The sequence below is a fragment of the Coturnix japonica genome, chromosome 13 (assembly GCF_054131305.1).
Source record: "Coturnix japonica strain WE chromosome 13, WE-NBRP24, whole genome shotgun sequence".
Lineage (NCBI taxonomy): Eukaryota > Metazoa > Chordata > Aves > Galliformes > Phasianidae > Coturnix > Coturnix japonica.
The window spans coordinates 11,853,343-11,880,334 of NC_140675.1; the positions used below are offsets into that span (position 1 = coordinate 11,853,343).

The 26,992-nt window shown below is 53.4% G+C and overlaps 2 protein-coding genes across 10 annotated transcripts in view; one reads left to right on the top strand and one right to left on the bottom strand.

Annotated features, from left to right (window-relative positions):
• Window positions 1-9,137: 9,137 nt before the first annotated feature.
• On the top strand, window positions 9,138-14,754 carry SLC29A4 (solute carrier family 29 member 4). 4 transcript variants are annotated; one of them, XM_085513879.1, is made up of 11 exons: window positions 9,138-9,284; window positions 10,502-10,671; window positions 11,162-11,293; window positions 11,367-11,480; window positions 11,561-11,689; window positions 11,816-11,890; window positions 12,317-12,582; window positions 12,667-12,802; window positions 13,048-13,235; window positions 13,501-13,741; window positions 13,815-14,754. In XM_085513879.1, the coding sequence occupies exons 2-11, from the start codon at window positions 10,512-10,514 to the stop codon at window positions 13,955-13,957; spliced, it is 1,584 nt and encodes a 527-aa protein (XP_085370005.1). In that variant the 5' UTR covers window positions 9,138-9,284; window positions 10,502-10,511; the 3' UTR covers window positions 13,958-14,754. The 4 variants fall into 4 exon arrangements, 3 of the variants coding, with proteins under 3 accessions (XP_085370005.1, XP_085370006.1, XP_032303560.1); XM_085513880.1 differs by having other exon boundaries at window positions 11,821-11,890; XR_014933803.1 differs by lacking the exon at window positions 9,138-9,284 and adding an exon at window positions 10,123-10,348 and having other exon boundaries at window positions 11,821-11,890.
• A 581-nt stretch (window positions 14,755-15,335) lies between these two features.
• TNRC18 (trinucleotide repeat containing 18) overlaps window positions 15,336-26,992 on the bottom strand; it is a 46,856-nt gene continuing 35,199 nt past the window's right edge. For 5 of the 6 annotated variants that reach the window (XM_085513875.1, XM_015876742.3, XM_015876743.3 and 2 more), the window contains 12 exons: window positions 25,604-26,046; window positions 24,914-25,075; window positions 23,931-24,072; window positions 23,403-23,520; window positions 23,050-23,125; window positions 22,626-22,734; window positions 21,640-21,756; window positions 21,206-21,370; window positions 19,723-21,011; window positions 19,108-19,344; window positions 18,680-18,754; window positions 15,336-18,177 (listed from right to left, as the gene is read on the bottom strand). In XM_085513875.1, the coding sequence (XP_085370001.1) occupies window positions 17,971-18,177; window positions 18,680-18,754; window positions 19,108-19,344; window positions 19,723-21,011; window positions 21,206-21,370; window positions 21,640-21,756; window positions 22,626-22,734; window positions 23,050-23,125; window positions 23,403-23,520; window positions 23,931-24,072; window positions 24,914-25,075; window positions 25,604-26,046 (3,140 nt within the window). In that variant the 3' untranslated portion in view covers window positions 15,336-17,970. Of the gene's footprint in view, window positions 18,178-18,679; window positions 18,755-19,107; window positions 19,345-19,722; window positions 21,012-21,205; window positions 21,371-21,639; window positions 21,757-22,625; window positions 22,735-23,049; window positions 23,126-23,402; window positions 23,521-23,930; window positions 24,073-24,913; window positions 25,076-25,603; window positions 26,047-26,992 lie in introns of those variants that run through there. The other variant, XR_014933800.1, reaches the window with a different exon arrangement.

Genomic DNA, 26,992 nt, shown 5'->3' on the forward strand with positions numbered 1-26,992 from the left:
TGGATGGAGGTTCCTGCAGGGTATGGCAGCCCTATTATTTAAACAGCTTTAAGTTTTTCAGCTGGAAGGCAGCACTCTCAATCCTTGTTTCTCTTCAGTATAGGGCTGGCTGTTCTGCTCTAATAGCGAAGGTTCGGGGCTTTTTTCCAGATACTGCTGTAAATATAAATGATTTTGAAAGATGAATTTTCTTCTGTCGGATAACCGTGCTCTTGTTCTTATTTCCCTCCTGTCAGAGTTCCTCCTGTGTTACTCTCCAAGGACTGGCTGTCTCTGGCAATTTTGGAATAAATCCTTAACAGCCCTGACCCTGACTGGGGCTGTCCAAGGCTGAGCAGCACTGCAGTCTATTTTTAGGGTTGTAATGTGCCTTCTCTTAAGTCTTGGATAACAGTTAGTGAACAAACGATTAGCAGAGCACTTGGTGAGCGTTATTTTCCTTTGCCAAAATGAACCTGCTCTGCCTTTTGTGTAGCAATGCGGGATGCTGCCTTTCGCTCTGCTGACTGTTTGCAAAGCAGTGAAAATAGAAGTAGACAAGGAAACTGCAGATCTTGAGGGCGGGACAGAACCTGGACTTAACTGCGTGTGTGAACGTCCTACCACAACTAAATGGTGACGTGCTGTTAGGATCTGGTACCATTAACAGGTCTTCTGTCAACTCATGTCAGTTGGTGGCTGTTCTTCCCAGAGCACTGTGTTTAGGTGGGCTCCCTTTTCATTTTAGAACAGAAGACAGTGATAGCCCCTGCCTAAGGGAGCTACCTGTATCAGCGAGGCTGCTGTTGCCTTTCTTACAGTGAGTAGTAAGGGATCAGGGCTGTGTATTACTGAAAACCCTTGGCTGTCCTAAACAGTCGACTCCATCAGTTTGTGGCATCCTCTCCAGAATCCAGAGCCATGTTGCAGTCTCATACAGTCTCTTGACTTTAAGCTCTGGTTGACAGCTGAATCCCATGCTCTGGAATTACATGTTGTTTTTTTTTTGCTAGTGCTATCAGCTTTGCTGCAAAGCCCCAAACTGCCGAATAAAATAAAAGTCTTCAAGTAAACATAAGCTCGGTGAGCTTTGCTGGCAGACTGAACCTCACGGGAGCTGTCAGATTTCTGCTTGTTCCAGACTAAGGCTGGTGCCATTCCTGATCACGTACCTGGAGGCCTGGCACTACAAGCAGAGTTAAGCAGTCAGCATACATGAGCAACACAGGTCTACTAAGCACAAACTGAGTTGTATCAAAGGCCATATTACATAGCAAGACACTGCTATTGCCTTTAATACGTTTACTGTCTTTTACTGCCAGAAATCGAGATGCTTATACAGATATTAATCCTGTCTTAGTTCTCACACCTGGATATTTTCCATTGGTGAGTTGGGAGATTCTGTGTTCACTGTGGTTTTCTTCTGTGTGCTGCAGCATCCAGCTCCTGTGTTACAGACTGACTGGTGATGCTCTGAGCCCTGTTTGTTTTGCTCCTAATTGGAAGCCTGTTCAAGTTGTGGGTTTGGTTTTGTTTCCTGTTTTCATAAGGAAGGTAGAAATGTTTGGGGTGAGTGAGCAGCATGGAGGTAGGATGGAGCAGGAGGTGTCTGGTCCCAGCTGATGGTGTATTTAGTGAGGTGGTGGTGGTCAGTCGTGTTGTTCAAGTTTATTATATGAGGATATGTATTTATTTCTTGGATAAACACAGCTGATCTCATTTCCCTCTATGGCCTTAAGCCCTCAGTGACTACCCTGCTGTGCTGTGCTACCAAAGTTTCCATCCCTTCAGGATGGGGTTTCATCCCAATGGCACAAATACATACGTTTGGGTTTTTCCCCTTTAAACATAAACCAGAAATGTTGTTTGCAGCTGTTCCCTCACCTGGGTGTGGAGCTGAGCTCTACTGCTCTGTGAACCAGGCGGTGCCAAGCATTTCTATTCTGATGGTCCTCCAGCCCCAGATACTGCAGGGCAGCCTGGAGGTGGCTGTGTGGGGCAGCCCTATGGTGTGGGAACAGCTGCACAACCTCTCATTTTAGGCTGCCCTTCTTTGGAAGGACAGTGCTCATTTTGTGTCTGAGCATCACTCTCTGGATATGGACTGAACCTCTTGACCCTCATAGAGTGTTAGGGACAGAAATGGACAACAAACAACCAAAGCTGGGGAAAGTTGGGGGGTGGGGGGGGAATGCTTTTAAACTTGGAACCTGAAACTCAGGTCTTAAATTGCAGTGGGATCTGTGAGTACTGTCGGGAAAGAGCCATTTCACTTGATGTGTTAATAGGCAGCAAGTGTGCATGTCCACATCTGTGTGCTTATCTTTCATGTTCAGAGGCAGACAGCTTTTATCTGCTCAGGACTCATCTTATGTCCGAGTTTCCAAAGCACGAGCGACAGATACACATCTAGCAGCTACAAGGCTGGGCCTGGCGGAGGAGCAGGAAGTTCTAAGTGCAATGAGATTAGCAAGAGCTGTTTCTTCAGCTGCTCTGTTCAGCAGGACCAGTTGTGTGAGCAGCTCCCTCTGGCACCGCTTTGCCTCTGTTGCTTGGTGAGTTCCTTGCACCTGTTTCTATGGAGGGGAGGGGACTGTCTGTGTCTGCCTCAGTGCAGAGCTCTGAATGCAGGGACGGGTGTCCCCACAAAGCAAATGTGTGTCTGATTGTGTGTAACAGTAAGAGGGAGGGATGCACTGAGGAGCCCCCAGCTCTGGGTATGTTAGTGCAGAGACTTGATGAGCTTTGTTATGTCCCACGCTGTGCTCTCTTGGCTCTAATAATGGCATTAACACCAAAGCAACGTGCAGTAAGGCTGTAGAATTTCCTTCCTTGTAGCTCTCTAAGCTGCTCCATGTACCATTAGCCATGCAGTTGTTCTGCTGCTGTTTGCAGAGCAACAGGAGGCTTTGTCCAAAGCATTGCTGGGGATTAACCACTGCAGTCTTGTCCTGTGCTGCAGATGTCCTGGCTGACAGCCGCCTTGGTTTGACATGTGAACATCTGAGAGCAAAGCGAGGGGCATCTCCACATGTGCAGAGCAGCCCTTGGTCTTTCTGGAATCCTTGCAGCACAAATTGAGGCTGGCAGTGAAGGAAGCACAGCTCGGACTGTAAGCAAATCCTTTCAGATTCCAGTTGCACAACCAAAGGAACTGAGCTAATTCCAATTGTTTTGAACCGTAACATGCCTTTGTTCTTACCACACTTCAGACTGACCAACCCCCATCTTATACTGCCTTGAAATTAATGGGTGAGAAGTTTGCATCCTGGCTTGCAAATAGCTGCAGCTGTGCTCGTTGCCAGTTGTGCTGCTGCTGTGGCTGCAGCGTTGTGTGCTGCCTTCCCCGCTGCCTCTGCATGCGTCCAACTCACTTCTGAGGAGTGGGAACAACTCGCTGTTCCCAAACCTGCCCATTTCTGGGTTCCTGTGGGGCATCAGCTCAACCCTGTACTTGGATCTGTTTGCTTTTGCTTCTGCACCCAATAAACCCCCACCAAACCCCCTTGTCCTGCAGCTCTCGCTGTTCAATATCTCTGTCAATAAGTGGATAAAACCTGCCTAACATTCCACCCCCCTGCCCCCAGGTGTGCGGCTCTCGCTGCTGCCCCGTCGCTCTTTGTAATTTTATACCTGCGTGAGGAATTAAATGTGTTGTGATAAGGATTCCGTGTCTTCTTCCTTTCGTGGCGCTGGATGAGCTGAGGGTGATGCTGTGGGTGCTGGATGCTGTGACCACAACCCAAGTGCCAGCAGTAGTAAAGCAAAGCAGCTCTCAAACTCAGCTTAGCTGAGGCTGGGGAAGGAGCAGCTGAGCAGCTCCTGGTCTCTTTCACTTGCAACCACATTTTTGCCCATCCTCCTCCTTAAAGCTCTTCTTGAGACACTTGGGTTTGTGGTTTTTCCAAGCAGGGCAGGGGGCAGAGGGAGCTGTGTCTGCTGGTGGAGGAGCACACGGTGATGGGAGGACTTTAATCTCCTGCATGACTGTCGTGCAATGAACTCAGTGAAGCTGCAGACGTTTCCTCTCCTGATCCAGCTCTGCAGAGCGATGTTTTCCTGCTGGTGCCGTTTATTTGGTCCCTTGCTGCAGGCACAATCAGCTGTGTTAGCACAGATGAGTGATTCTAAACTGTTCGTTCAGCTGCTGATGACGTTTCCCTTCCTCTGCCTGGAGCAAGGTGCCGAGCACAGGGCTCTGTTTGCATTCAGTGAGTGACATCCAGGTTGGGGGGTGCTCACCTGGACCCATTGGTGCCACAGGAGATCAGCTGCTGCCCTGCGTGCAGATGGCAAAGCATCAATAAAGGTGAGGCTTAAGGCCAGAATGCTGCTAATAATAGGCTCGTATCATTGAAGCAAACAGCTGCAGTTGTGTTCAGACTGGTGGTCTCATGAGTGATGCAGAGCAACAGCCCTGCACGGTGCGGAGGCTGCCACCTTTGGGTGCCCCCACCCGGAGGGCAGCGCTGAGAACCGTGAATGCGATGGGGGCTGTGCCGGGGGTCGGGGGGAGCCGGGCTCTGTCTCCCAGCAGCCGCTAGATGGGGTGCGCTGCGCGGCCCGGAGCAGCCCGGCTCATTGCACAGGGAGCGTCCATCGCATCCATCGCATCCATCGCATCCATCGCATCCATCCCTACTTCTGCATCCCGTCCTCCCCCCCATCCACCTCTCTTTGCTCCCCATCCATCCCAGCCCTGCTGCTCCCTTAGTGCTCAGATCCCCTTCCCAGCACCATGAACAGGATGGGGGACATCGCCCCGTGTTTGGCCCGGCCCCGGGTTAAAGCAGAAGGGCTGGCGAACAACGAGGGATGCGGCAGGTCCGGCACAGCTGGGGGCTGTGACACTGGGACGCGGGGGTCTCTGCTCCGAACCCCAGCGATGCCCCGCAGCCCTTCAGCGCCCCGTGCCCCCATCGGGCGGCACCGAGCAGCTCCTTCCCCTTTTAACCCAAAATAACTTCAAAACCCGGAGCAGGGAGGCGGAGACGGGAGCCTCGTCCCTTTCCTTCTTCACCATTCAGGTGTGGAACGGCCTTTCATGTCTCCATTTGCATTTCAGGCGGTTGGGACAAGGCGATTTCTCTTTCAGTAACTGATTTCAGGCGGTGCAGTGTAGTAGGAAGCCAAGCTTTATGCTGTGCCGTGCCGTGCCGTGCTGTGCCGTGCTGTGCTCTCACTGTGTTGTCTCAGCTGGACTCGCCCCCCCATCCCCATCAGCCCCCCCCAGCTGCACAGATCACGGCCCCACACTCCGCTTGTTTGTGTTGGAGCTGAGCGAGCTGCTGCACTCTGGGATATTCAATTACGTCCGAAGCGCTGTCAGCGATGCCAGCTCGTGTTGGAGAGATTTGAGTCGGGGGAGGGGGCTGGACTGAGGATCTGGGAGGTTGGTTTTGTGCCTTCGGGTTTTTTAAACAGCTTTTAAATGGAGCTGGGGCCGGGCAGAGCAGTGCCACGGAGTGGGAAAAGAGGGGAGAAACAGAGGAATAAATGGCTGCGTTTATAGGGGATGTGATGGATGGGAAGAAATACAGCCCCCCCCGCCCCCAGGTTTGGCTGCAAACAGCCTCGTGTGCGCCGTGGTTGTGCAGCTGATGCCATAAATCCATAATTCTGTTCTTATTCAATTAGGATTTTAGCACACAATCAGGTGATCGCTCTAAGAGGATTTCCTCTAAGGCAGGATTTGAATAACCGGGCTGCGAATTATGTATTCCCTTAACCGGTTTATTCCTTTATCAGATTTTTTTCCCCCCTAAGCACTTTAATGCATTGACTTCCCCATTGTCCCCTCTATTCGCAGCGCTCCCCCTCCCCAAAGCCAATGCAAATCCCCCCCCCGTGAGGCTGTAACGTGCAGTGTGTGCCAATGGAGCCCATGCTGAGGTTTGTGGAGGGCGGGTGCCCTGGTTGTGGGGCTGGAAGTGGCTCTGATGCTCTATGGGGAGCCTATGGCCCAGCCCTGGGATGGGGGTGTAGTGCCAGAATGGGTGGGGGTCTGTGTTGGGGTGGGAGATGTGGAGTGGGGCACAATGTGTCAACAACATCAAGGCTGTGCTTTCTGTATGGGCTGTGGTGGCAGGAAAAGCGGTTTTTCCCCCAAATGGTGCCACTGGGGCTCAGATCTTTTACGCTGCCCCACAGCACTTGGGTTGGGGGCCTTTGGGTTGGTGTTGGATGCAGTCGGTGTGTGGCTGAGCAGCCACGGGGTGTGATTGCCATCATCCTTACAGCAGAGGGTTCAGTCTGGAGCAACGTGGGGCATCGTGGAGATGGGAGGGCAGAGCGTGCAGCTCTTCAGGAGCTCTGCACTGCACTCTGGTGCCGTGGCTGCCCCATATCCAGAGGTGCTCAGGTCACTGTGTAGGTCCTTTGGAGCCCAGCATGGGGGGAAAAAAGCAACTCAAAGGTGGATCCTGGGGGGGTTGTCGCTATTTTCTCCCTTTAGAGGAGAATCTCTGCTTCCCACCTGCTCTGTAAGGAGCTGGGATGAGTGGGAGCTGCTGGAGGGGCCCCCCTGCACACCCAGTGCTGATTGTCTCCTTCACATCCCCCCTGTGCTGCGTGTGCATGCGGCGATTATGCAGAGTTGCAATCAAGGAGCTGAATTAGCAGCTCATCTTGGATTAATTAGCAAGGGATGCAAATTTGTTCTAACAAGGAAAGAGGAAAAGGGGGGAGGTGGGGGCCCCCTGGTTCCTGCAGTGCTCACAGTGCAGCGGTGTGGGCAGAGGGACGTGCCATAATGGCACAGTGCAGTGCTGCCCTTCAGCCCTGATGTCTCTGTGCAAAGGTGATGCTGGGGGGTCAGTGTGTATTTTAGAGCAGCCCTGGATGCGGAGGCTGCAGAGTTGGTGAAATAAAGGTTTTTAGGAGGGGATTGCATGGGGAAAGCACTGTCCTGGTCCTATGGAGTGGAAGAGATGGAAGCATTGCGCTGCCTGGAGCACTGGACTGGGCTGTGTGCTCTGTCAGTGGGGTCTGTGGGATGTATTGAAAGGCCTCTCCTTTCTCTCACCTCTGCAGTGATGACAGCTGATAAAACCCAACTCTGCTGGAAGGAAAAGAGCCCTATGGGGGATTTTTGGAGGCTGCCCCAATCCAGCATCTCCACGGCCAAATGAGATGGCATCACCTCATTGCTTCCCATGGAATTAATCAGTGCTCTGAGCAGTGAGGTGAGGCCCTCCATTTTCTCCCTATTCCAACCCTCTGTGCTTTGCAGCCCAAAGCACTGACGTTTGGTGAAGGATGCTCTGCAGTTTGATGGCCCAGGGGAGGCCCAGGGCTGGAGCTGAGCTTGGGATATTCCCAGTGCCATTGGGACCGGTCCAGCATCGCCCCTGTGCATGCAGAGCACTGCAGCTGGTGGGACTTTGGGCCTGTAAAGTGGGTCAAGCGGAAACTCAGGGAGCATCCAAGCTCACAGCCCTCACACCAGCTCCAGCACAGCTGAATTATTCAGGTCCAGCTGAAAAATTGAAGAGTGGCAGAGCTCAGTGGGAACATCCAGCTCGGGATCTGCAGCACTCAGCCCCATAGCAGGATGGGGCAGCACTCAGCCCCATAGCAGGATGGGGCAGCACTCAGCCCCATAGCAGGATGGGGCACCATGGGAGGGCAGGGGGTCTGGTGCTGCCCTGGTGTGCACTCACAGCACGTCCCAGAGCCCCAAATGCTCTCTAGGGTGATCAGGATGCCAACGTGAGCTCAGGGGCTTCTATAGGACCCACAGCTTTGACAGGACCTCCAGCTCAGCTGCTTGGCAGAAGGGCTGCAATTGCTGCTGGGTGAGTAACGCTGCCGGGAGTGCGGAGGCAGCAGGGAAAAGCCGTGCACAGATGCTGCATCTCGCCCTGCTCTTTTTGTGCCGCTCTCACTCTGTGGTGACGCCAAGCTGGGATTCTTTGGTGTCTCATAGGGACATCACTGCTCCATCCCTGCCATGGTGGTGGGGCCGTGGGGGTCCCCCCTCCCTCATCTTTACAACCCAGTTGGGGCTGAGGGCTCCTGCCCTGCTCAGGAGGGTGGGACACTCGTGGTGTCCCTGTCTACAGCACCTTCCTTGGGACCATGCAGGTGTCCCCACCACTCCATGCTGCTGGTTCCTCACTCCCATCCCCAGTGATGGGGAGGAGAAGGGACTTGCCCATTCACTGTCCCCACAGCCCTTCTGTTTTCTGCACACTGCAAACCAGAGCTGCATTGCATCCATCCTGCCCATCTTTGGAGGCGTTTTTAGCCAGGTTGGATGTGGGGGGCAACCGACCCACAACGTGGGAGTTGGAACTGGGTGATTTTTAATGTCCCCTCCCAACCTCAGCCACTTTGTGATCCACTTGTTGTTCTCTCCAGCCATCCACCATAACTGTACATCCCTCCATCCATCCCTTCTACCTGCACTTCTGTCCATCCCTCCTGTCTGCACACTCACCCATTTATCCCACCCATCCATCCAGCTGTTCACCGTGCAGAATTTTTGCTGGAGGTGTTCAAGGAACATGTAGATGTTGTAGGGAGGATTTAGTGGGCAAAACTGGTGATGGATGGGCTGTTGGATTGGATGGTAGTGAATATGCTGAAGTCTTTTCCAGCCTTGTTGATTCTGTGATCATCCATCCATCCCATCCCTGCATCCAACCATCTTTAGAACAACCAATGCTGGACCCCTCAGCCCATCTCATGTTTGGAGGAGAATAGAACCTGCAATGGGAGAAAAGCTTGTGTCCTAAATGAAACGAGGTACGTTTTGCATGTTGATGAATGATCTGCTTGCGGCTCCGCACCTCTGGGCGGGCAGCGCCTACAGGCGGTCCCCTATGGGCTGTGTCTATAGGGCTGTGTCTATAGGCAGGGCTGTGTCTATATGGCTGTGTCTATAGGGCTGTGTCTATAGGGCTGTGTCTATATGGCTGTGTCTATAGGGCTGTGTCTATATGGCTGTGTCTATAGGGCTGTGTCTATAGGGCTGTGTCTATAGGGCTGTGTCTATATGGCTGTGTCTATAGGGCTGTGTCTATAGGGCTGTGTCTATATGCAGGGCCGTGAACACGCTCCGTTCGGGGGAAAAAGCCATTTCTGTGCCTCGGGGACATCGCTGCCGGGGAGGGGCGGCGGAGGGGTGGGGAGGGGCGGGAGGTGGGGACGGAGCCGCCCCCGCTCGGAGCCGCCGCCGCGTTCGCCTCTGCCGGTGCCCCCACCCCGAGAACGGAGCTCAGCGATGGCGGGGCCGGGGGGATCCGCCGGGGGTTGAGGCAGCTGGAAGGGCCGGTGCCGCAGAGCTGGCGCGGAGGAGGGAGGTAAGAGCCGTGTGGACCTGTTGGGCGAGAACGGGACCGGCTTTGTCTGGGGCTGGGGGAAACGGGGCTGGGCGGGGGGGGAGGGAATGGAGCGGGAGGGGTTGGGGGAGAGACCACCCCCATCCCCAGACCCCCCGCTCCTCGTTTCCATCCTCGCCCCGGTGGGGGTTGATGAATTCCCAAGATGGGGACCCTTTTCTTGCCAGCGCAAAATAATCACGGTAATAATTTCATCCTCCACGGAAGCAGCTCCTTTTGGCAAGGGCCCTTTTCCCAATTAGAAATAATGGTTTATAATTGTCTCTCATCCCCTATGGGAGCATCCTCTGCTTTGTCCCTCACTCTGCACCCACCCAGAGAGGCGACAGGCCCTGGCTCTGCTCCCTGTAAACCCAGAAGGGGAAATCAGACGGATTGATCCCAGGGTGTGGATGCAGGGGGCGGCTGTGCAGCACATCCCGCACCGCGGAGAAGTTTGGGGCAGCACCGCATCCATGGGGTGTTCCCAGCCGGTGTGATCCCCAGACAGGGGCTCTTTGATGGTAAAAGCCCCACACTGGGCTCTGCCAGCACTCTGGGAGCTGCTCCCCGTTGGGTTTTATCATCTCCTGGGGTAGCACCAGTGGATGGGGTCATCCAGCTCCCCTATAAACCATGAGATGAAGCGATGCTCCCACTTGAAATGTGCCCCATTGGGGCTCCAGGGTGAGTTCTGCCTCCAGCCTGGCTATGCTGGGGACCCTGATGTGCTCCCCCAGCGCTGTGGCTCCTGCATGGCCTCAGGGCCATGGCATCGCTGCTCTGCCTGATGCGTTTTAGCATTTCAGCTATTTAAGCTCTCACTTGCAGGCTCTGTTTGCAGCCCGCCCCATCCTGGCAGCCGGGAAAGGCTGCAAAACCTCCATGTCCGTGCAAACGCTGCATCTCGCGGGCGAGATCAGACAAATCACTTTAATTGATTTTTCCTCCCTCGTCCTGCTGCCTCCTCCGAGGTTTCTCTCCGCAGGGCGGTCGGTCGGTGGGCAGCGGGCACGGGGCAGGCTGGCATCTAGCGACTGGCACCGGTAATGCAGAGCAGGGCCGGGCGATGGAGGGCATTTCGGGTGGTGCTGGTGGGCTGGGAGCTGCGTTTGGGAGGTATTTGGTGAGGTCTCCAGCCCTGGGGTCTGGACTAAAACCCACGAGGGTTGTCGCTCATCTGTGATCTCCCTCCCCAGACTGTCCGTGATGGGATCAGTGGGAACGGAGCGCTTCAAGGAGCTGAGCCCGATGGGGACACCTGAAGGCAACGTGGTGATGAGCTTCAGCTTCGACAGCTACCAGCTGGAGGAGGACGAGCTGCAGCGGGGCAGCCAGGCCAAGGGCGTGCTCACCTTCATGGAGCCCGGTGAGGGACGGGGTGTGATGGGAGGGAGCTGCCTCCCCCCGTGCTTTTCCCACCCATTTAGGAGATCTTGGGATGGTTTCGTAGCCACAAATGGTCTGAAATGCAGTGACATCAACTAATGTCTCTTTGGGGCTTGCTATCGCAGCTACCGCAGCATCCTGTAGCACTGTTCTCTGTGGTGGGTACTCAGCAGGTCTCTCCCCACACAGGCAGCTTTGGGGCTGCTATAAAAACCCATCAGCACTCAGAGCCCTCAGCTCTGCTGTTCTTCTGCCTCCTGCTGAAACACTTTCATTTCTGGAGGGACAATCTCCAGGCTGAGGATGTTTGTTCCCGAGAGCTGCAGGGCTGCTTGCAGGACTCTTTGACCCCCTGATGCCCCACTGATATGGAAGCTGAGTTCATTGCCCCACAGCTTCATTGGGTGCAGTCCAGTGATTGTGGCAGTGCTGCTGCCACGTCCTTTCTTTTTCTTTCCTTCTTGGCTCAGTTTCTGAAGACCCCGAGCCACAGGACCGATACCACGGGATCTACTTTGCCATGCTGCTGGCTGGCGTTGGATTTCTCCTGCCATACAACAGCTTCATCACTGATGTGGACTACCTGCACCACAAATACCCAGGTAGGGCTCCGGCAGCTGCAGCCCTTCCTGCTCCCCAAACCTGGGCAGAGCCCCATTGCCTTCCTCTCTGCAGGGACCTCCATAGTCTTTGACATGAGCCTCACCTACATCCTGGTGGCCTTGGTGGCTGTCATCCTCAACAACGCGCTGGTGGAGCTGCTGAGCCTGCACACCCGCATCTCTGTGGGTGAGCTGGGATCTCCATGGCCCTGGGCAGTGCTGGCTCCCCATTGCCCCCTACCCACATCCATCTCCCCTCCCCTCCAGGCTACCTCTTTGCCCTGGGCCCCCTGCTCTTTGTCAGCATCTGCGACGTCTGGCTGGAGCTCTTCACCCGACGGCAAGCCTACGCCATCAACCTGGTGGCCGTTGGGGTGGTGGCCTTTGGCTGCACAGGTATGCTGTGGTCACCTGGGACAACCTCCCGGCCACCCCTCACGTCCCTTTCCCCCTCCCTGATCCCAGAGGTTCAGCTGCTGCCATAATCTCCCTCCTTCTCCCCTCTGTGCCTCTCTCCTGAAGTGCAGCAATCCAGCTTCTATGGCTACACGGGGCTGCTGCCCAAGCGCTACACGCAGGGGGTGATGACAGGAGAGAGTGAGTATCGCCGTCCCGTGTGTGCAGCAACCCACTGCCCCCAGCACACAGCCACAGAGCCCCTGCATGGCTGAGGGTGGAAGGGATGTCTGTGTCCATCTGGTCCCACCTCCCTGCTCACAGTAGAGGAGCTGCTGTGTTCTGGTAGCTCTGGGCTTGTCAGCAGCTTGGAGACATCTCAGGCTGATCCTGAGCAAAGCAGGATGTTCAGTGGGGTCTAATCGTGCGTGGAACTATTTAAGGTCAGAAGAGACCTCTAACCCCAACACATCCTGTGCCCACTGAGCACATCCCTCAGTGCTCCACGGCTCTTGAGCACCTCCATGGTTGGTCCTCTATGCATGGAACACTGTACCCAATGCTGGGGGGTCCCTAAGCCATAGAGCCCAGTGGGACCCGGCACCAACAGCGCTTCTGTGCCTCCAGGCACCGCAGGGGTCATCATCTCGCTCAGCCGCATCTTCACCAAGCTGCTGCTGTCGGACGAGAAGGAGAACACGGTCATCTTCTTCTTCATCTCCATCGGCATGGAGCTGACCTGCTTCATCCTTCACCTCCTGGTGAAGCGCACTCGCTTTGTCCGTTATTACACCTCCTGCCCCCGTAAGGGCCACCCTGAGCCCTGCAGGGCCAGCGACCACGGGACGGGCTACCGCGTCCATCACGATGTCACTGCCGAGGACATCAGATTTGTAAGCCGGGGGGGCTTCCCACTGATCCCAGTATCCCTCCCTCTCTGGGACTCAGCACTTGTGTCCCCCCCTGTCCCCATGCAGGAGGACCGGCTGCAAGGACAGCTGGGATCTCCCCGTGGCAGCCCGGGTCCTGAAGCTGAGCTGGATGGCAGCGGTACCTACATGCGCTTCGATGTCCCCAGGCCCAAAATCAAGAGGAGCTGGCCCAGTTTCAGAGGTGGGTGGTGGGCTCGGGGTGAACCACGCTAGCTGGCCAGTATGGGGTGTTTCAACAGCGTTTTTTGGAGCAGGAGGGGCAATCAGTGGGGCTTTGTGTGCAAAAACATGGGGAGAAAATACACACTGAGAAGTATGGGGACATTTCTTTGGAAGTCCTTCCTGCATTCACCATCGTTCAGCCACAGCTGAGAAGTGTGGGCTGTGCAGTGGGAGGGTTTAAGCCTCACTGCCCATCTCCACCAGCCATGCTGCTCCACCGCTATGTCGTGTCGCGGCTCATCTGGGCCTACATGCTGTCCATCGCCATGACCTACTTCATCACCCTGTGCCTCTTCCCTGGGCTGGAGTCGGAGATCCACAACTGCACGCTGGGGGAATGGCTCCCCATCCTCATCATGGCCATCTTCAACCTCTCCGACTTTGTTGGCAAGGTAGGAGGCATCGCTGCCACTGCGGTGGGGGCTCACCCTGTCCATCCCTATTGCCTTTGCATGTCCTTAGTAGGAGGAGGGGATGAGTTACTGTGACTCATCCACACTCTGTGGGTGTCCAACCAGCGTGAGGTTGTCCACCAACATGGCCAACGTTGGGTTCCCAACTATGAGCCTTCCCCCATCCCACCTCCTCCCCGCTGCCCCATTTGGGGTGTTGCATTGCCCTCCTCTCCCCTTCCTCATGTCTCTGCCCCTCATACAGATCCTGGCTGCCCTGCCTTATGACTGGAGAGGAACACACCTCCTTGTCTACTCCTGCCTCCGCGTCATCTTCATCCCTCTCTTCATCATGTGTGTCTACCCCAATGGCCAGCCCACCTTTGGCCACCCCGCCTGGCCCTGCATTTTCTCCCTCCTCATGGGCATCACCAACGGCTACTTCGGCAGCGTCCCCATGATCCTGGCTGCTGGCAAAGTGAGCCCCGAGCAGCGGGAGCTGGCAGGTAGGGCTGCACCATCCAGGGGCTGCCATGTGGGGTGGCCATGTAGGGTGAGACCCTCTGTCCATCTCTGCAGGGAACACCATGACCGTGTCCTACATGACGGGCTTGACGCTGGGCTCAGCCGTGGCTTATTTTGCCTACAGCCTCACCAGTACGTCCCACAGTAGCTGTTTCTACACTGAAACCTCCAACGGCTCCTTCCTGGGGGGGTTCTGAGCCCCAGGGCTGGGCAATGGGGCCGGGATGGGGCCATGCACTGCTCCTGTAGCCAGTGGCCCTCACTGCCCACCAAGGTGGTCCCTGGGCACTGTCCACAGCTGATTCTTGGGCTGATGGCCCCCAATGTTGTTGGTCCCAATGTTCCTGGGGACTCCCCCTGGGCAGTGGTGGTGGGAGGGATCTTCTCTTGTTTGAGACCTTGCCAAAGGGAATGGGGAAGAGAGCAATAGAGGAAGAGGAGGAGGGAAGGTGGCTCTGGGCTGGGCTCTTAGTGATGGTGCTGCAGCTTTCTGCTGAGGACAGCCTGAAACCATGACCCCAACCCCTTCCCTGTATTTCAACTGCTGTGTAGAATCCCCAAGAAGGAATTAGGAAGCTTTTTTGTTCCTCTTTTTTCCCACTATTCTTGTCCCCAATTCTGCTCTGGGCTGGGGGGGATTGTGATGCCCTGGGGTGACTGCTGAGCTTCAACTTCTATCATGTACATCAAACTGAAAGCAGATCGTATGTCATACTTGGCAACGATCCCTTCTCTAAGCCACACTGTTGGGCTGGGAACCCTGGCACATCACTGGGAGAAAGGCTTTGGAGTAGGTGGGTGCCAGCTCAGCCAGGCAGCGGAGCCACAAAAAACACCAGCCCTCCCCCTTCCCAAAACCAAGAGCCATGGGCTGCAGGGCACCTACAGCCCAGCTGCCAGCCAGGCACTGCTGCAGGGTTCCCCCTCCCTTCCTTGCCAGCACCACCGGGATTAGCATTTCCTAATCAATAAAAGCTTTTTGGTTTTGCCTTTATACTTCTATTTATTTAAGGCAGCGGTTCTGCTACCTGGGGGCCAGCAGAAGCCCTGTGTGCCAGCTGCCCTGGGCTCCTTGGGGCCAGCTGTGGGGTGGGGGAGGACAAGTCTATGGCAGCTGGTGAGGGGCTGGAGAGAAGCCCAGGGAGAGCCTAAAGGAGCTCCTGGCAGCCTGCAGAGCACAGCAAGCAGGAGGGGAGCAGCTACTGGAGCAGGAGTCACCTTGGGGGTGAGTTTTGAAGGCATCTCTAGGGGGCTGGAGGCTGTGAACCCCAAATGCCCCCCACCACCAAACTGAGCCCACAGCACAGCACCGGGCAAGACAACAAGCAAAGCCAGCAGTTCAACACAGCATCCATCCTTCAGGGCTCAGGGGGAGCGCAGGGAAGGGCTCTGCTCTATACAGACACACCATCCGCCCCAGGCTCCCATCCCATCTCTCAGGGCCACCCCATTGGGACCCCATCCACACCATGGGATGGGCACAAGGGACCCACAAAGTGCTGCATGGTGCCCATCACCAGGGCCAGGCAATAACTCTCAGTTAGGAAAAGCGAGACAAAGAACGATGATGCTTCATTGGGTTGCTTTTGGTTGTTGTTTCTTTTTTTGTGTGTTTTTTTTTTCCCGTGTTTTGTGGTTTTTTGTTTTTTTTTTTTCCCCTCAAATTAATTATTTTTTATGAAAAAAAAAGCTCACACTGGAGTTGTCCAACAAACAATGCCAAAAAGGAACTGTTCTCAACAAAACAGAAACGAAAAGACAAAAAAACCTGGCTCTCCTTTCCTCTCGATTGTCTGAAATATCCTTGTGTTCCATAGAAGGCAGTGGGTATTAAGTGCTTTCTATTTAACATTAGCATAAAATCTCTCTCGCGCGCTCTCTCTCGCTCTTTTACAATAAGCTCACACCATTTGCTTCTACAGGTACAGTACACTTTGAGCGTGGGGAGGGGAGGGTGCCTGTTCCCAGATGGTTTACAATCACAATCCAACAGGAAGTGAAAAATAAGATTCTGAATGTCAGACTGTGTTCGTTTTCTGCCGTTGGAGGGTTGGGGTTGGGTGATGGTTTGGTGGGGTTCAGTGGTGATGGGTTGTGTTGGATGGTGGTTGGGGTTGGGTGGTGGTGGTTTGGGTTGAGGTTGGGTGGTGGTTTGGGTTTGGGTGGTGGTTTAGGTTGGGCCTGGGTGGTGGTTTGGTGGCGGTGGGTTGGGTTGGGGTTGGGTGGTGGTTTAGGGCTGGGTGGTGGTTTGATGGTTGTAGTTTGGGTTGGGGTTGAGTGGTGGTTTGGTAGTGGTGGGTTGGGTTGGGTGGTGGATTGGGTGAAGGTTTGGTGGGGTTCAGTGGTGGTGGTGGGTTGGGTTGGTGTTGGATGGTGGTTGGGGTTGGGTGGTGGTGTGTTGGGTTGAGGTTGGGTGGTGGGTTGGGGCTGGGTGGTGGTTTGATGGCTGTAGTTTGGGTTGGGGTTGAGTGGTGGTTTGGTAGTGGTGGGTTGGGTTGGGTGATGGGTTGGGTTTGGTGGTGGTTTGGGTTGGGTGGTAGTTTAGGTTGGGGCTGGGTGGTGGTTTGGTGGTTGTGGTTTGGGTTGAAGTTCAGTGGTGGGTTGGGTGATGGTTCTTTTTTCTCCTGTTTTTTTTTTTCTTTGTTTTGTTTTTTTTAGAATTTCATAACTTGGTTTTTCTTTTTTGTCTTTTTTTTTTTTCTTTCCCCTCACAGTTTTAAAAAGTTTATATTTATATTTATATATATATATTTATATTTATAATTAAAAAGTTGAATCCATTTAAAGATTTATAATACAGGAGGGCTAAAGAGTCTTTTGGTACATTAAAACTGTACAGGTTCAAACTGTCACTATCCGCGGTGCCCGGGGCAGAGGTGGGACAGCGCAGCACCATTGTGGTTCAATCTGAAGTTGAGGGGTGACTGTGCAGGGACACCCAGGCCCCCAGGGTCTGGTACGGAGCAGTACTGGGGTAGATGATAGTTTGCAAGCTGTCCAAGCTCTCCCCACCAGAGCCTGGGCTGCTGCTCCCGGCCGAGCAGAGCTGTGCTCCGCATCCCAGCGCTGCAGTGCGAGTCGACAGTTGCAAAGATCAGTGCGTCTCTTGGGAGTTTTTGTTTAAGTGCAAGGATGTTGCATCGTTCTGTTCTCCTCCGGCATCCCCCCCACCTTGCTGTGCTGCTGGCCAGCTGTGGAAATGCGGCTTCACATCCTGTCCCTGCTCCTTCAAATGAGAGGTGGAGGGCTTCCAGCCAGCTGACTGCTCCATGCAGGCGTGAGATGTGAAGCTGAGTGAGCAGTGATAAAATCCACTCCACCACGGGAGGCACCCCCTGACCTGCAGCCTCCTCTGCTCCAAGCACCAAAGCAGCGTCTCCCAGTCGTTTCCTTCCCTGCTTCTCTGCACTCTCACATGGAGCTCTTCGGCAAGCATCACCCTTTTCTCACCATGCATCTCCTCCTCTATCTCCTTTTTGGGAGAGGAGAGTGGGAAGGGGGACTCAGCCCATCTAGGGCAATGGGAAAGCAGCACTGCAGGTGTAACAGGGGCTCACCTGGCACCTCCAGCCTGGAGGACCTCCTGCCATCTCCATGGCGGGGCCAGCGCTGCCCTTTTGTGCTCCACTGCTGGGCGGGGAAGGGGAACCGCAAAAAGGTGCCGGGAGGATCGAGACGAGGCGCTGAGAGAGACTCATCTCCTTTCTCTTTCACCCTGTCCTTCCTAAAGGGTCATGTGAAACAAGCAGGGAATATAAGGACGGAGAGGAGCGTACGCAGAAGGTCAGCAGGTGTCCTTCCACATACCGGCAGCTTCTGAGTGACTGATGGGGGCAAATGACACAAAAGGGATCCCTCCTGCTGGGGGGGTCCCGCTGGTGAAATGATCATGAGACCCATGTGCTTTCCAGGACCAAAAGGAGGAAGGGAGAAGTTGGTCAAGTGTCACCTTAATTAAAGCCACTTCCTGAAGATTCTCGAGGCTCACACACCGCCGCTACCACCCACGGCATCTTCCATGATTGCTGTAACCGCTTTCCCAACCCCTTTCTTCAGCCCTCTCCTTCCTCCCCATGTCTCTCGCACTCTCCTGTCTGTAGTGTGACAAGGAAGTCATGAGCTTTGAAAGAAACAATCATGTCGTCTGAACAGGCACGTCCTCAGGTTTGTCCTGTCCCTTTCCCAGGGCTGGCACGTGCTCCCTGGGCGGTCAGCAGATGACAGGGACCCCGTCAGTGTTGAAGATCATGCCCGTAGTGGGCTCATAGGTCCCTGCAAGGTAGTAGAGGTCCTCACTGTCTTGATATTTCTTAGTCTTTAGCATCTGCTCATACTGATCCAGACCAACAACGAGACACTTGTGTGAGATGGTCTGGACATCGTTTTCATCCACGTGAGAAGACTGATAGAGAGCTCGCTGCATTACAGGAAGGGGAAGAGGCAGACAGAAAGGAGTAATTAGAACTCTCAGCAACTGAAGCATCATCTGCAATACACAAGAAAAACATCCACCAGACTATCCAGGGCTTGTGCTCATGCAGAAACCCCCAACCAGCCCCAGGCAGGGGTACTAGGAACACCAGGGGGCTGATCCCAAGGGCAGCATGGACGTGATCAGTCCTTTACACCAAACCCAAACCAAAGCTCCCACAGAAGGGAACCACAGATGCAAAGTGTGCTAACAGGGCAATACAGAAGCCTGAAGTTTATCACCTCCATTTCAAGGATGCAATGCAAAGACAGAAGTGCTGGCTGAGTGCACTGCTCCTCCCAACACCCAGCACCTATTCCCATCCTCCTAAATAACACCCATCCAAAGTCCTGGAAACTGCAGTCTCAACAACTGAGCTAAAAGTAAAAGCCATAGAAGGTCAGAGGCTTTTCCCCAGCAGCATCAGTTGTGCAGTCACAGCACCAACCTCCATGAAGTCCTTCCTCTGGTTGGATGCCTGCAGAGCTGTGGACAGACTCCTGCCTGATTTCTGATCCCAGCGCTACGCCCAGAAGGAAAAGAGAAAACAGAAATAAGAAAGCAAATTAATTGGATCTTCCACGTTATCATCCACTGTGCACCACAGTGCCTTTATAACCTCAGCCCCACCCAAAGGCAATACAAACTCTTGATAAACTCTTTCTGGACTGACACACACGACTATTTCCAAGTGGAATAACAAACACCCTTCCCTGGATCGAGGGACATCAGGCTTGTCTACAGCCACAGCATGAAATGATGGTTTTGCCCCCATTAGGGTTCTAGCAATGAGCCAGTCCATACTTCTCCTTGTCCTCAGGGGATGAACACAGACATGCAGCTTTGCAGCCTTCTCAGCAAAGGCGAGAAGCCTACCTTGCCTTCGTTGAGTTTCTTCCCAGGGTTAGTTTCCTCTGGGTGATAAAACCATTTGACTCGGACCACCATGTTGTTCCCCCATGACTCCCACATGCTCTGGATCCGGCCAATGTAGGGCAGGTTGGGGCGGCCAGCTGAGAGGAAAACCGCACAGTCTCCAATGCGAATGATCTCCTTGCCCCGGACAATGGCCTTGTAGAAGAGCTTCCTGGCCTTCCCTTTCATTCCTCGTCTCTGCCAAGAGAGGATTACATAGGTGAGCATCTCAGGTTTCCCACATCCTACATCCTGCCCTTTTCTGCTGGCAGAGCCAGACCCAGCCTGGTAATGACACAATCACCACCTCGCCAGGACACTCCACAGCCTCAGCTCTACACACTAATGGAGAATCAAAGATGGAGCCCATGATGGTCTTCAACCACCAGGTCAACTGCATTCCCACAAGAAACAGGACAGAGAGACAGGCCATGTGGGACAGCTCCCCATGACACAGTGAAGGCCAACCCCAACCTCCTTGCTACCTAAGCAGGAGACGCATCACAGCAGTAGAGCATCGCCAGCCTCAAAGGGAAAGGCTCCCTTTCCCAGACTAATGGGAATGACTTTGCTTACCTGCGTGGGCTTCCCAAACCACTTCCACAGCTGCCGTGCCGGGAGGAAAGCAGCGATCTTAGGCCTGTTCTCCACTGACGGCAGCCGCTGACGCTTGGCCAGCTCCTTGGTGGTGGGCAGGTGGATGCCCTCTCGCTTTTTGGGCCTGCTCTTGTTGCCGCTCTGCTGTGCTGCTGGCTGCTGTGCCGGCTGCTGTGCAGGCTGCTTCTGGCTCTGGGGGTGGGAGGATGCCCGGGATTTCCCTGTCTGTTTGGTTTGCTTGGGAGGAAGGGTTTGCTGCACTGAGGAACTTGGCTGGGCCTCAGCTACTTCATCATCAGAGCTACAGGAGGAGTCTTCATCTGTAGTGGAGGAGGAAGAGGAGCTGGAACTCGATGATGAGGAGGTCGATGAGGCAGAGGAAGAGGAGGAAGAGGAGGAGGAAGAGGAGCTGCTGCTAGAAGAGGAAGAGGAGGAGGAGTTGGAGGAAGAGAGAGGAGTGGATGCTCTTGAGCTGGTTGAGCTGCTGTCCTGAGCCTCCCCTCGGTTTTTCTCAGTCTCCTCTTCTCCCTCTGACTCAGAGCTGCTGTCGCTGCTGTTGCTCTCAGACTCCTCTACAGCTGCTGGTGCTGCTGCCTTGTCTTCCTGGTCCTTTGAGGCAGTGAGGCTTTCTGCCGAGCCATCAAACTTTCCCCCAAAGCTGGCAGGGTCTCCTTCAGCTGCTTTGGCTCGTGAGGATTTCTGCTTGCCCTCTGCACCCACTGCAGGTGAATAGCCCAGCCCCAAGAGACTTTTGCCATCTCTGCGACCAGCCAGACTTGAGTCCTCCAGCATCCTCATCGCCTCCTTCATCTTCTTTGTCTTTGGAGACATCACACCCTCGTGGTCCAGCTTGATCAGGATTTCATTGTCATGTTTCCTCTGAGCCTTGACCATGGTGCCAAATTCCTGTGCCTCTTCTGTGGGCCTCCCTTTCTTGGCCTTGGCTTTCGATGCTGAAGCATCACTGGAACCAAAGGCTGCCAGTGTTCCTGGGAGGTCACTGTAGGGCTCTGTGCTGAGGATGCTGCCAAACACAGCAGGCTGGTAAGTGGGTTGTGGGGGGCTATGCAGCTTAGTGGAGATCTTCATTTTACTGGCTTTTGACCGCTTTTCCTCTGTGGGGACAGGAGACCCTCCAGCAGGCAGTGGCTGAGATTTTCGTGACCCCTTCACACTTGATTTGCCCAGGCAGGCTGGCTTCTCAGGGACTGAAGAAGCACCAGGTGAAGGCTCTGCCTGATCCTTCTCTTCAGGCTGGGAAGCCTCTTCTGCAAAGCGGAAGAAAAACACAGGCATGGAGTTACCCACTGAGACTGGTACTAGTACGTCAGACACACACAGACATCAGTCCCAATTAGTCTCTGAATTGTTCCTGACTGCTTAAGGCTCCCTGCAGAGGCACACAGGTCCTCACTATGCAAGGACTCTCTCAACTCCAGGCCTGGCAGTGATGACAACCTACCAGCTTTTGCCTTGATGCTTGGCTTTCTCCCTCGCCCTTTGCCCTTTGATGCAGGCTCTTCTGACCCCAGCGTAGCCCCTTCTTTTCCTTCTCCAGCATCTTTGCTGGATTTACGACTGCGGCGCTTGGTGCTGGGTACCAAGAGGGCTGGAGAAGGCTCAGCACCTGGAATAGATCAAAGAGATGTTGAAAAGCAGTAGAACAACATGCACAACAGAGACAAGACATGGGAAATCTGTCCCTCCCAATTTTGCTATAGAGATCGGGCCTTTTTCCCAGTGGGTCATGTTCCACCCCCTGTTTGCATATCCATAATTGACGGTGCAACTTTCGTGATTGAAAGTTTGCCCTAAAATCACTGAGGAAGGTGGTTCCAAACTCCCTACATTTCATAGTGGGAAGTGTCAAGAAAGAAACGGAGCAGAAAGACTCACACTGGATCTTGTAGTCAGGTGGGAGAAGTCGAATGTGAGACAGTGGGATGCGTCCTGTGTCCCCATCATCAAACTCTACTGTGATGAGATCGCCATCTTCCTCCAGATCCAGGGTTCCTGTGGGTTGCAAGAGAAAAAGAAGCTGTAACAGACAAACTCAAGAGCACAAAACACTTGCTAAGAAAGTGGAGACTCAGAGGGAGGCACAGATCCTACACTAACTCCAAAACATCCCATTTCCCACCTTTCCTATATGGTTGTGTCCAGGGAGAGCACAGAAGATTTAGACCACAATGAAAAATCCCTCATAATACTAAACCATCCCACCTAGTGCAGAATCTGTCTGTCAAAAGCACAGAGAAAAACTACTGCAGTGTGACATCCCTCATCACCTCCCTGTTTCCCTTCTCTTCCTGAAGGTTTTTTTTTTTCACTGCAGTATCTTTTATGACCTGCATTTTTCAACTACTCTCAGCAAACAGCAGAGTTCCTGTAACAACATCAACATTCCATGTATCTGGTAAGTAATCCTTCCTTTATACATACAAAGCATGACCAAGAACCTAAAAACAAGACCAGTCATGGCACAATTGTCCAGGCTTCTTCATTGGCCTTTCTATCAGGCCAGATGGGGGAGACATCAGGAAGTGTCAGAAGCATAGCTGTGAATGGCAGAGTGATACAAATCCTCCACAACCTCTGCAATAATTGGTACCTCGACTGGAGATAATTCTGCCTTTCTGAAATGTGTCAGGTTTCCTCAGTATTTTAAGCTCCTGAATTACTCAGACCCCTTCCTACCCCATGGCTCCTGGATCATAAGATGCTACCAAGTCAGCATCCCAATCAAGTTGGGCATGACCTGGAAGAATGAGCCAACCGCTGACACTCACAGCAGACCTCAGGACTATTCCAGACAAGCCTGACAACCGTCAGGACATTCAGGACAGAGACATCCCTGGCTCACAGCAGCTGGGCAGCCTTACCTCGGACAACCGTCCCTGGGTAGAGGCAGCGGTACTGCTGGCTCCAGTAGGCTGCAATCCTTGTGCCCTCAGGCAGGAATCGCACTGAAGGTGGCTTCACATCAATGATCTGCTCAGGGCAAAAGGCAAGCGATTACTGATACTCTTGGCACCAGCACAGATCATCCCATCACATTCAGCATGTAGCAAACCAGATCTGAAGAAGACAAGAGACAGTTCCCCCGCTGGGAGACGGCCTCCTGCCTGCACACATGACAGTATGAAGGACTATTCCTGTTAGTGGGGACCTCCACACCAGTGGGAGCTCTGCCCAGAGTGTCTATGTGGGCAGAAAAAGGGCACTCCTGCAGCCCAATACAGTTAGCCACTTCCACCCCAGAACAGGCCCAGGCACCAAGAACAGGCACCAAGTGGCCTCACATACCGCTTCCTGCAAGAGCTGCTCCAGGCAGTAGATATGGGGTCTGTTTCCCCTCTCGCCTTCTACCACCACACGGTATCTGGAACATAAAGGACCCAATTAGACACAGCACGTGGAAGAGATCACCTGGATCAGATAACACCTCCCTGAGCCCTGCCACCAGACAGTTGTGAAGATTTAATGAAAAGTAATTAGATTTTCCTGAGCACTCACAAAACAGAATGAACTCTCCATCCCTCCCTGCCAGACTCTGTCAGTTGCTCTTCAGACATCTCTGCACCAAAATCTATCCCTGCATCAGCTACCTCCCCTTTCATCAGCAGAACCCAGGCAGATACAGCAGCCCCACAACTCACATGTCAGGTGAATGCACGGTCTTGACATGTCCAGCATACAGCAGCTTGTCATCCATGGGGATGAGGACACGCAGGCCATCCTTCAGCTCATCCTTGTCAATTATGCAGGAGCGGGGAGCTGTGAGGTGTTGAAGCAAGGTAGGGATTAGAGAACACCACAGAGGAAAAAGCAACCGCTAAGGGAGAGGGAAATCTCATTCCCTCAGCACGACCCTCCCCTAGGAAAGGACCAGCAAGCCCTTCACAGAAATGTACCCTTCCTGGTAATAACAATATGTCAGCAAATGAAAACAGGGCAGCTCAGAGTCTGGGCTTCATCTAGATGTCAAACAGAGTTGGCAGCTCTGAAGAGGCTTGTACCTGGCAAGCTAAATTGACTGTAAAAGTGTTTTCTCTACCTCAAGGAAGGATTCATGGCTTTGGATAAGGAATGTATGAGAGCAGCATAGCTCTCCCCCAAGCAGCCCTGGGAAACTGATCCAGCTCTGCTACTTGTACAATTAGCCCTCCCAGCCCCCCTGCCCTCACCTGGTGTGGGTGGCCGCTCGACAAGCATGCTCAGTGGGATGTTCTCATCCTCCGAGAAGCTGCTATCTTGGTTGGGTTCAAAATCCTCCTCCGCTGCCATGCTCTCCATGAGCTTGCTGACAGCTCCTCCTTTCCCTCGGTTCTGCAGGAGAGCAAGCAGCATGTCAGCTGGATGCCAACCAGCAACACTCTGATCCCATCTCACCTTCCCCCAGCAACAACCAACCTGAGGATATTGGGACAAACTTGTCTCCATCCTCAATGACATTAAAACACACAGAGAGACAAACAGATAGACCCAAAATTGTTTTTTGACTAAAAAAAAAAAAAATCTTTGTTTCACTGGGTTTTCTGCCAAGCATCACTGACAGCTGAGCAAAAGCCATTTCACATACCCTTGCCACATCTCACTCCTGCAGGCTGGGAGAGGTGCCAAAGAGCAGACAGCTGTAGCACTGCTCTGTGCTCACCACCCCTCTGCAAAGAGCCTGTCTTCACTAAACACGCAGCAGACGCCATTCCTATTTTGTCTCAAAGCCTCACAATTCATTTCTTTCTGTTACACACAGACCATAAGCGTTACACTCAGAAATCATGTGAGAAGATGCAGTACTGTGTGTTACGATAGGCTGCAGTGAGCAGAAAGCAATGGTGGCCTGGCTCACCCAGCGCTGAGCACAACTCCATCACCATCTCCCCGGACTTTGCTTTTTCCCAAGGCTCTCCCTCCACCCCCATCTCTATGCCTTAGAGAAATTCTGTCTGCTCATTAATTTGGGGCATGAACCCAACTGAACACTAGATGGTAGCAGCAGGCATTGTTCTACCTGCTAGCCTTCCTGGGAATTTAGGCTTCTCAAATGTCGTGCACCAACAGAGCTTGCATTCAGTGTCTTCCCTGCCTCGTACTGCAGCAGTCCAAGGAAAAAGCAGGGCTCTGCCGACCACCTTCCAGCTCATGCAGTTCAGAACCAGTAACTCACCTCCTTTTTAACCTCCTTGGCTTTCACCTTGGCTTTGCTCTTCTTGGTGGAGCCCAGGGCATTGGCCAGGCTGACCCGAACATCAGATGGGGAGCTAGGGATGCCAGGAGGAGACATGGACGAGGAAGAGGAGCAGCAGGGTGCTTCTTTACCCTTTTTCCGCTGCCAAAAATAAAAGTAAACACCATCAGTGAAGAACCAGGCTTATAGAGAAGACGGGTAGAGCAAAGCAGGCCATTCACAGTCAGCCAGCAATTCACTGACATTCTATGTCTCCCAGCTTTGCATTCAAGCTTCACAGATTTCAGTAAGAGTTTCTCATTACCCCAGAGAGCAATTCCTGCCCATCAGCCCTTCCTTCAAAGAGCTCTAAGAAGATCCCAGCTGGCTTCATGCCACAACTAACCTGTCTAACTTTTCCCACTATCACTGATCCATCATTATATGAACTGGAGCCAAAAGCAGTTGAGCTTTCAGCCAAGAGGAAGAGTCAGCAACCAGGAGAAGATCACTGCCACTACCAGCCAAGAAAGGCCCTTCAAAGGCACCGTGAAGATGTCAAGGGGGACATGGGCAGCCAAACAGAATGTGTACTCAACCCTTCACTTGTCTAGTGGAGCCCATCACCCTCCCTCCCTTCATCCTGAGCTCCCAAGCATCCCACATCAATGCTGCGAACATGTTCCCCACCTTGCTTAGCTCCTTCCTGTCCTTCCCCTTGCTGCCCTCCTTTTTGGGACTCATGGGAGCCCCCTTTCCACAGCGCCCAGGCTTGGAGACAGGAGTGGAGCTGGCAGGTGCCGTGGGGGTCAGCATGGCTGAGGATGTGGTGGCATCATGGAGGAAGATCCGCTCACTCCGGCGCCGGTTCCACAGGTCGTCATCGCTGGCCTCCAGCCCAAACTCAAAGCTCAAGTCCTTGGGGGACTTGAACTTCTTCAGCTTGCGGCCTTTCTCAGACCCAAGCTTGGCTTTGTCAGCACTTCCAGACCCAGGCTCAAGGCTGCTTGGGGTCTGGCTTGATGGGATGCTGCTTGTTTCCAGAGACCCCTTCTTCCCCCGCAGCAATCCCGAGGGTGACTTCTTCCTGATCTTGATCTCACTCTCTGAGTCAGTGTATTCAAACTCCGTCCCTAGATGCAAAAGATTCAATCATCAGTCAATGCTCTGGCTGAGCACGAGAGGAGCCAAACATGGCTAGAAGCTTTTGGACTCCACAGGAGATGTCAAGCCTGTTCAACAGCGCTCTTGTATCCCACTTACAAACCCTAGCACCCTTAAAACATTCTCTAGCCCTCCACAAAAAGAAGCTGCTCACTTTAAGGAAAGTACAAACCCCACATACTGAACTTTCCTACCTTCCTGGGAGGGCTTCTCTCCAGCCCTACCTTTTTCAAGCTTATTTTTCTCCTGTTGGCCAATAGACACCACAGAGATATTTACTGGCTCAAATAACTGCCATGAAGTCAAAACAGGTAAAGGATCTTTTGTCTGTGGCAGATGGAAATCCCCTCACACTGGCCACTGCTCAGCACAGCAGTACCCAGCATCCCAAAATACTGCAGTAACACCAAGATGTTGACCACCTACAGTGTTTCCCCTCTTCCAAACCTGATAAAGGAGAGTAATATCATACAGCTACAGGGACAGAAGGGAAACTGAGGCAGCACCCAACTGTTGGTGTGACACTGTCTGAGGCTGACAGAAGTTATTCTAAAAGCCAATAGTGAGCAGCTCCATAAGATAACTAGCATGTGCAGGAGAGCCTTAAGAAAGGAATTCCACAACTAAACAGCATGGGTAGAAGAAAATGTGCAAGGCATAGGCATAGAGAGACGGCATCTTATTTCAGTCCTTCTCTTTTAAATATGCTCACTTTCCTGGGTTAAATGCAGCCTGCAGGAAGCAGCTCACCTCTTCTACCCAAACAGTCTCCCCTGAGACAGCCCCAGCATGAAAAGAGCCAGGCTGTCAAAATCAAAGCTGGCAATGCTCAAGATGAAAAGCCCTTTGGAAATTACAGCACCCGTTCTCCTCCGTCACTGCTGCCTGAGACAATTTCTAGATGTTTCCAGTTTC